The sequence below is a fragment of the Penaeus vannamei genome, chromosome 1 (assembly GCF_042767895.1).
Source record: "Penaeus vannamei isolate JL-2024 chromosome 1, ASM4276789v1, whole genome shotgun sequence".
In the NCBI taxonomy this organism is placed as follows: domain Eukaryota; kingdom Metazoa; phylum Arthropoda; class Malacostraca; order Decapoda; family Penaeidae; genus Penaeus; species Penaeus vannamei.
In genome coordinates this window covers 48,201,823-48,211,822 of record NC_091549.1, presented here as the reverse complement: position 1 = coordinate 48,211,822, position 10,000 = coordinate 48,201,823, and the positions used below count along the sequence as shown (strand labels likewise).

At 35.4% G+C, this 10,000-nt stretch overlaps 1 protein-coding gene across 3 annotated transcripts in view; it reads left to right on the top strand.

Annotated features, from left to right (window-relative positions):
• The window catches only part of LOC113801310 (protein vav), a gene marked incomplete at its 5' end in the record, with an annotated part of 32,689 nt that overhangs the window by 15,270 nt on the left and 7,419 nt on the right, over positions 1-10,000 (top strand). For 2 of the 3 annotated variants that reach the window (XM_070123947.1, XM_070123954.1), the window contains 6 exon segments: positions 1,358-1,528; positions 2,291-2,494; positions 6,645-6,764; positions 7,074-7,190; positions 7,377-7,486; positions 8,141-8,189. In XM_070123947.1, coding sequence (XP_069980048.1) covers positions 1,358-1,528; positions 2,291-2,494; positions 6,645-6,764; positions 7,074-7,190; positions 7,377-7,486; positions 8,141-8,189 — 771 coding nt within the window. 3 annotated transcript variants of the gene reach the window in all.

The window sequence follows — 10,000 nt, the reverse complement described above, 5'->3', positions numbered from 1 at the left end:
AGCACAGGATAGGTTGTGGTGGCGTGAATTCATCAAGGCCCTATGCATCCCAATGGCTGCAGCAGGATTTAACTGATTGATTGATTTGATTTCTTCATTTATGCATATCGAATATATGAATATTCATTGGGTCAAGCCTCGCACAATTTTAACAAACTGGACGATTGCCTTTGCCTTGTACAGCACTTTTATCATGATGAATATAGTTACTGGCTTTTGCTCTTCTTGTGATCTTTTTACCTACTGATTTTTCCTTCTCTCTTATTTTTGAGATATTTTATGTTATGTACAGTAGTTACTTTTGTGTACTTAGCTTCAGTGAGCCTGTTCAGTTGCCTTGCATCTGTGAAAGTCAAGACTGCCTTTGGACATGGTAAGTGCTTACTGTCATTGGCATCATGATTATACATGAATGTTTCATTGCTAAAAATTGCTGGAAGCTAATTGTTGTAGTTGTTATTGTTCTTTTTTCTGTTATTAATGTTAGGGATTAGAATTAACTGATTATAGATGATATGTTTTACAACGTATTCTTTCATCATGAGTTTTTTTTCACAAAATGTGGTATATTCTGTATGGCAAAGAATGATGTCAAAATCAATAATTGAATTAATTGAATATAAATTTAATTCATAGCTCACACCAGAACTCTGAGTTAGAAAATTTAACATGGAAATTTCATTATTTTTCACTAACATTTTCTCTTATTTTTGTGTCTTAGTTGCTCAGGGCATAATTTATCAATATAATTTATTATTTTCATTATCATTATTTTAGGTGTGTCCTTTTTAGATTTTTTTTTTGTAAAAAACTAATATTTGTTTATTTATTTGCTGACCCACAAGTAGGAAATTGAAGTTAGAAAAAGCAATGCAATGGACATCTCATAGAAATGTATTTTTTTCCATCAAATTATGACCAAATTCCACTTCCTAGATTTGAAATTCCTACAACATCAAGCTGTGGGGATCTTTTAAGACAGGCATTAAAAGCTGTGAGTTTGAAAGTTACACCCAAAAATATTCATATTTGAAATGAAACTTCAACTAGTCCCATTAAATGACATTTCAACTTAACATTTTACCCATAATTTGATACCTTTATATAACCTGACATTTTTTTCCTGTGATTCTTCTTTGCCATATTGTACACCAAGTCAAGAAAGTGATTATCTATTAAATTTCGTGTTTAAAAAGAAGTAGGCTGTGTTTCTATTTATTTTTTTACTTATTTACTTTTTAGATTATCCTTTCATGTTATTCATTTAAAGGAAAGTAAGAGGCTTTTTTTCTTTCTTTCTTTCTTTCTTTTTTTGCTCATCACACTCTTGAACACTAAAGTTTCTCCACATTTTCAGGAACTGGCCAGGGACTTACCAAGGGAGAAGCGAGACCTTTGCCTGCAGGAGCTCATAGAGACAGAGAACAATTACGTCGAAGCACTCGAGATGCTCACAAATAAGTTCCTCAGACCACTTAGAGAACTAATTGAAGAAAGTCAGATTGTGAAAATTTTTTCAAAAATACCGGTAATGCAACAAGCTTGCCTGTTTAGTTGTTTTTTAAAGATCATTGACAAATTTATTTATGCCCTAATCTATGGTAATATCTTTAAGAAGAATACTGTGAAAATATATTTTTGCACATTTTGATTAGGAGTGAAAAGATTTTGATTGATACAGAAGGACATAATTTAGATATTCACATGTACAGTTGCAGACAAAAGTCAGTCTATTTTCTTAAGTTTTGTAATTGGAATGGTTATGACAATTTGATATAATTTCCTCATTCGGATTTCCATCCTGTTGTAGATGATTATAAAATTATTTCAAACAATCACAGTCATCTCCTTCATAGAATACTACATACTATACATGTATAGCCAGATAAAAATTATCACCTTCAGACTTGTGGTGTACCAGTTGGAAATGTCCTCAACTGTACAATGATTTATTTTTCTTTTGTTATGTTTGTTCAGTCTTTCAGAAAAATAGTCAGTTGTGCATCACAGAGAATCTTGTTGCTTTAACCTCTGTCTTGTATTTTTATAGAAAAGAAAATTTTCTAGCTTTTATATATAGTGCTAAGTAGTGTTTGACAGTAAGTGTAAACAGTGTTACCACTAAGTATGAATACATGTGTATATATTTCTCCCTGGTATTATTGAATGTTGAGACTGGTATAAAGAATTTATGTTATGACACTTTGCAGATTCATAAAGCTCACATGATTCTTTGGAATTTAAAGATTTCTTTCATAATTAAATGCAATTCTTCATCTTTTTTCTTCAGGAATTAGCCAAGATTCATAGAATTCTACATCAGGGTCTCAAGAAAGCACAAAACAACCCCCATGCCTACAGTGTGTCTCAAGTCTTCCTTGATAACCAAGAAAAGCTTCTAGTTTATGGAGAATATTGTGCTAATCTCACCTCAGCCCAGCAAGAGTTAGAAGACACTATGAAGAACAATGATGCTGCACGACAAAAGATTCAGGTGAGGGTATTAACATTATGCTGATGGGGTGAGAATTTGCTGTCTGGCACTCATTCTGTGGAATACCATCAGCCATCAGTACTGCCCACTAGGTCATTCACTGTGTAAAGCCAGGTGGGTAGTTTGTGGGAAATGGTTACAACTTTTTTATTATATGTTAATTTATTATATGATCATTTTTGGAGTCCTATTTTAGCCATATCACATGCTCTATGAAGGACATTACTGACTTATGCTGTAGTATAACTTAATATTACTACATGTGTGTGGCAGTGTACTGTGTGAAAGTAGTGGTGTGTTTTCACATGAAAACAAAAATGTCTTTTGGGGGGAGGGGGATTACTTTGGTAAAATATAATATATATACAAACATATACAGTTTTTAATAAATTTCTATGCTCAGTCAAAACCTTGAGCTGTGTGGTACCCCCTGAAGCAAGAAGAAGGGGGTTACTGTAGTAAAAATGAATATATATACTATTGTATACAGTTACTCCCTGAAGCAGGAAGAAGGGCACTGGGATATCTGGTAGATCTTGCACAAGATCTGGGTTTCTTTTCTCTTCCCCTTCATTTTCAAGCAAAAAGTACACTTCCATCTGCTGAAGAGAGTGTCCTCTAGCTTGGGTTCAGTTGCAGGAGCAGTAGGAGCAGGGGATGTAGGAGTCCTCCATCTTCCTTGGCGCTGTCCCTACAGTGACAAACCTCACACAAGCTCTGCCATAAATTCTGTTTGTGTCATCTTACCACCAAGGACTTTGTGTATGGCCAAGGAGCTAGTGACTGGCAGGTCTAGCAGGTTGAAGAAAGTCCTCATGTACCAATTTATTGTTTTGCATGTGGCTGGGTAAGACTGAGCCAGCTGATCATGAAGGTCAGCTCCTTTCATGCTGACATTGTAGTGCACCACTACCTTTGGCTTGCTTCTTTCTAGCTCCTGGCAGTTGGGAGGAAGTGTTACTGCCTCACTGGTGTGGACCATGAACAGCATTGTCATGGGCCTTTTGTCCACCCAATGCAGGGCAAGCATTCCTGTCTGGGTGATCCTGTAGTCACCCTTTTACCTCCAGGTCTTATGGCATGTACCTACAGTTAGTTTTTGCCATCCCATAGGCATATGTTTTTCTTACCTGCAGGTAGTGGAATAGTGCTAAGGACAAATACCAATTGTCAGTGTGAAGTTTGTATCCCTTATCCATAAGGCCCCCTTGCTCCATGAGGTTTGCTACATCTTTCACACTCGGACGGAGCTCCCCAAGGTCTTGCTCCATGTAGATGTAGAAGGCGGTAGTGTACCTGGCCTCTAGTCCATTGCTTGAATAGAGCTTGTACACCTTAAACCCCCTCTGTGCTCATTTACATGGCATATATATATACTGAAGTGCCTGATGGCACCCCTTGAAAGCCCAGAGGCTCTCATCCATCATTATCGTCTTATAGGAGACAAAAACAGAGGAAAATTGTGCACTGAGCATACCAGTGATGGGCTGCAACTTCTAAAGCTGATCATCAGCAGGATAGTGTGCTGATGTGATGGCAACAAAGCAATCCTGCGACATGGTCTATAGGAAAATCACTGATGTCATCAGATGCCTGGGCTGCAATCCCATCAGGAATCGCATCCCCAGATACACTCAAGAGTTCAGTGTCAACGTTAGACCGAAGCATGATGGTATAGCTGTCTCCATCACCAAGCTAAAATTTTCCATGATGGCTATAACCATACTTATTCATAAGTGTTTTTCATAAGTTTTGATTCCTTCCACAAAAGCATTTCTTTTGATCTGTTTTTTTTTTACCATTTATGTATGTGTGGTTGTTTTTGGGAGAGAGAGAGACAGACAGACAGAGACAGAGAGAGCTCTTAATTCATATGTACTAATCCATCTGCATCTGGTACATAACTGTCAACTGTTGTGTGAATTTTGTTGAGTACAGATAGCTCCTCAATTGCTTTGTCACCAAGGTCCTTCTTGACCTCTCCATATTTCTCATTCCTTGAATTTTCAGGTTTTAGAATTTTTCAACTGCTACATGTAAACAAAATTAATAAATTTAAATCACAGTGGACATAGAATGCATGTACATGCTATCCTGGCATCAATGGGTTCACTGTAGAGTTACAACTCAGTTTCAGTTACTCATTTTACCTGGTAATCCCTGTCATGACAGGGCCAGAATTTTCTGTGTACAGCCAGCTCTCCCACTCACTCTCTAGAGCAAATCATGACTTGTCATTACCACATGACAGTTATAGGCGTGCCTGTCAATAAAGGGATGAGAATGTTATGTCTTGATTTTTTAGTAATTTGGTATGTGAATATGACCTATTGGATAATTATCTCACTTTTCATGGCAAAGAAATATTTATATTGATATAAATACTCATTATTAGCAACCTTCACTCTGGTCATGTTAATAATACCTGGTGATGTTGGTAAGGGCATGAAAATCTCATTTTTCATGCTAAGCCTTCCCTTTGATAGAATATGAAAATGTAATTCATTATTTCCATATTCCATTTTTCATATACTCTGATTTTTTTAAGTTGCAAGTTTCAAGCGGGTAAGTCAATTTCTTTCCATATCCCCTAACATCATTCTCGCCAAGTTTCCTCTAGCCACACCCACCCTGCCATCCCCATAGCCATATCCCTCATGTAGGCTTTCCTTTCCTCATGTTTCCCACCTCTGTTTTTACATGATATGTAGTTACTGTGAAATACTAATTATGATACAGCATAACATGTAGTGACTGTGAAATAGTAATTCTGATATAGAATAACATGTATTAAGTTGAATTAATTTTTGTAATATAGTGTAAGATGTATTGAACCCCTGGATCCGGTGACAAGACTCTGTGCCTTCCCTTTGAGAAGTTATTTTATGAAAACTTTTTTAGTTTTATGGCCATTTTCCAGTGTCCATATTTGTCTTTTGATTTGCTTTATCTAGATGGTAATTACTTATTTTCCTTGCACAGACTCCATATCATCTCTCTATGTAGTGAATAGCTCAGTCCAAGAAAAAAAAAATATATATGGAACATTTGGCTATTTGTGTCATATATCTCTTTTTTTTTTTTTTTTTTGTAATTTTCAATTTTACGTAATACAAACTGCGCCACCAGTCACAGCAGCCAGGAATACGGTGCACAGCATGGAAATGGTCATCCTCCCTGGACCTGGCGCTCTTCCAGTCATTGCTTACACATATTACATTCCACATTTGTTTATCGATGGGAATAATGCTAAAGCCTCCATCTATGCGCCAAGTGAGTCAAATTACACTCCAAGAGGTTTGTGCACTCATGGGGAGTCTTTTTCACCCTGGCCTTCGCTCTTGACGCTTTGTTCAAGTCACCCGTGTAGCTGCCCAAGTTTTTCCTTGACACGATCGCAGCGTCATCCGGATCCAGGGGGTTAAGTGTGAAATATTAATTCAGATACATTGTAACATAATTCATACTGTCAAACTCCCAATCCCTCATTCCTTCTTTACAGACAATTCTAGTATGTCAGTCAATTGCTGGTATATTTTTTTCCTTTTGCTGGTTTTATATAGGAATAGGTATAAGTATGTTTTTTTTTTTTTTTTTTTTGATGGATTCATATTTTATTTGATTTTAGTTATTTGTACACAAGGAGTATCTCATAGCTTGATAATCTACTGACCAATACATATTATATGTATGCGTGTGTGTGTGTGTTTTTTCATCTTCTTCTTGTGTCTAAAATCAAACTTTGGAGATATCCGAGATTAAAAGTCATGGATTGTTTGTAGTAGGGTTGGGGGAGATAAGTCGTGCATTGTGTGTAGTAGGTCAGTGGACCCCTATTGAATTTTTGTTTTTTTCCCAGTAAGGTATTGTTATATTAAACATGTATTATACTTGCGGTTGATATTAGTAAAGTTTTACTGACACCTGTTCAAATAGCTGAACATTACCACAGTTGTAAAAGAAGAATAGATAAATTATGATAATGATACTTAAAAATACACCATAGTTAATGTGATCATACATTTATTGAGTAATGCCTAAGTTTTGCTTTTCAAGTCTCATTTTTTCCAGTTTTTAACAATATGAGAGGGGTTTTATAGGAATTTCAAAATAGTAAATCTTTAATTGTTTGTTTGTTTTTTGCCATCAGGAATGTCAGAAGGAAGTCAGTAAAGGAAGGCACCAGTTACGAGAATATTTAGTAGTGCCTCTGCAGAGAATCTTGAAATATCACCTTTTATTACGAGAACTTATTAGATACACATCAGCAGTAAGTACAAAGAATATGATCTTATTTTATTTATTTGTTCAATTATATATATATATATGATATACAAGTTATATATATATATATATATATATATATATATATATATATATATATATATATATATATATATATATATATATATAACTTATGTATACATAACTTTTTAGATGTCATCATATATACTAATGTAATGACAGATACAGTTATACTTAAAAAGATGTGATAAATTAAAGCATGGAAAGGGCAAATATATCTAAGCCATTTACAGAGGGTATTTTTGTTTCATATATTCTTTTTGTGTTTTTCCAGAACCATCCAGATTTAGAGAACTTAAAAAAGGCACATGAGGCAATGATGGATCTAGCTGACTATATCAATGAGGTTAAACGGGATAATGAAATGCTACAAATAATTGAAGACATTCAGGTACTGACACAGAGCCTTTACAATGAGCAAGTTCATGTGAAACTCCATTACAGTTTTTATGTGCTTTCATGTGGAATACATATTTATTTTCCCACAACACAGTAAGGATGTAACTCCATCTTATCAAAGCATGAATAAATGGTTTATACACCTTTCATGACAGTTAATAAAAATCTTGATTTGCAGACAAGTATCATGGACATTCCTGAAGAACTAAGACGGAGAGAGGAGCTTGGGAAACTAAGGCTGGATGGAGAAATAAAGATTGAATGTCACCCAGAACCCAATAAGAAAAGGTACAGACAATGGCCCTTTATACATAGGACATTCCACGGTAGATGACTATGTTATAGGCATAAATCGATATAAAGTGGTATCTTGTCACAAGCCAGAAGCCATTTTGTCAACTTATTAAAGAACCAGGCCATTGCAATATGAATATTATAATGTGTTTTTATAACATATAATATGCTTAATAAGATGAACATTGGAGAAGAGGATAGAATAGATCACAGGAGCTCTATGCTAAGCTATGATGTATTATTTACATTTTACTTGCAATGGACTTTGAAGAGAGGTGAGGAGTGGAGAGGAGAGGGAGGGGAGAAGAAAGAAGAGGAGAGGAAGGAGAGAAGAGAGGAGAGGGAGGGGAGAAAAGAGGAGAGGAGAGTATCATTGGATTAAAAGATATCAATGTCTATAATATCCTTTGCTGTTTCATTCTTTAAGTTATTGGTTTTTAACTTATTCATCTTATGACTGGTTTTATTCAAACAAACCATCATTTAGGGGGAAAGGGAAGAGGTCTGTAAGTACTTAATTGAAATATTTTCTGACACTGATATTCTTCTCCTTCCTCTTCTTGTTCATCAAAGTAGACTTCAAATTGACAGACTTTCAGAGTGTCAGCATAATTGTTTGTTCTAATGGCATGTGTCATTTCTTTACAGATATGTCTTTGTTTTTGACAAAGTCATGATGATGTGCAAGTCAGCCAAGGTATGTCTTTGCACTCTGGTTTTGTTATGTTTTAGATTTGCTGTATATTTTTTTCTTTAAGACTGACTTGAGTATTTAAAAGATTTTCAAGTGTGCATATCCTTTTGATTTTTTTTTTTTTTTCTAACTCTTGAGGTACTTTTTTATATTGAATTTATTCAATGACCACATAAGTAGTTACCAATTTTTGTAAAGAAGAATATGAATTTGAATGTGTTAAACATGTCAGTTATCTAGGTTGAATGTTTATTATTGCAATCAGTAGAAATTTTATTTTTAAGAGTTTCTCTGATTGTCTCAGAAAAAAATTAAAGAAAAGGAATGGTCTTTAAACTTCCACTGGCTTTTTGATATCCAACTTCAAAGGAAATGCCCAAGGGCAAACATCACCAAGCAAAAGAATAATTAAAATGTTCTTCAACAGAGATTATCCCAGCTGTTTGTTAATAATAATTCGAATAGATGGTCGATGGGGGAGACTTCAGGAGAGGTACACACAAACAAAACCTTTATTCAGTGCTTATTGTGTCTTGTCCTTTATTTTATTTTAGCCTTGCTCATGTCATGTCTTTGGTTCATGTGGGGCATCCACGACTTTGGGACGAACATTGCATTGCAGATCTGGTACTTCCATAGTTGCATTGCAGCAGCATTTGCACTATTACCTTTCCATCTATTTTTAACCCAAGTTGGGATTTGCATCAGGCACATTCTCAGTAGACTCAATATTCTATTTTTACATTGTGGTGTTCTGTGGTTTTCTGTTATCAGTTTTTCATTAAGATATCACATCCTCAAATGTGAACAAACTTATTCATAAATTGGCTTAACCCACTCACGCCGGGTGTCCCATATCTGACACACCTGAAAAAAATAAACACTCCACGCGTCCCGCCAGTGTGACGCTGTGTCGGGGTCGGGCTCCGACTCAGCAGCAGGCCGTGGCCGGTGGGCAGACAGACTCTGGGGAAGCTCTGCCTGCCGATTTTGTAGCCGCCCGGATTTTTTTTATTTTGGCTACAAAATGTACCCGGCGAGACTGGGTTAAAATTCGGTAAATTTAATGTTATTACACGAATCTTCCAGTCAATGGTATTGTCAATTCCAATTGCTTATTGACTAAAGGTGCACATGTTGAGAGATTAGATCACTATGTTTTCAGTGCCTTAGAAATTACTCTCAAAAAGTAACTTATATTTATTTTGCTAAGAATGAAATGAAGTTTTAATTCTCTGGGACAAGAATATCGCTGCATTTATTTTTCCTGCTTTTATAGCTAATGTTAGTTCTAGAAAAAAGTAAATTAATCTTGTTCTTACTATATACAGTTTAGGGAATTTGAAACTGCTCTGAATTTTTTGTCACCTTAATTACCATTATGCCCTCTATACTTCCTCAGTTGTACTTTGATTATACTTTATAATATAATTCCCACCTCACAAGAAGACATCTCCTTTTACCTTTATCACAACAGCAATCTTAAAAGCTGTAAGGAATTGTGTAATATCTTGGATATTTATTTTCTTGCTGCATTTTGAATTCTAGATCATGGAGAGGATGCTTGGGGTAATTACGTGTATATTGCTTGCTGTTTGTATAATTCCTGTGTTTCACTGTGTAAATGCTAGCTAGGTTTTATTTTCTTTGGTGTGAGATAATGCACCTTGTGGAATATTTTTCAGGTTCAGTTGAAATTTCTTTTTCTTCTGTTCTCCCCAAGATTACTATCTTACCCACTATTTCTGTGTTAGAAATATTAACCCATTGGATCTGTGTGCCTCGCCAGCTGTACATTACCCAAAATGCCGTTA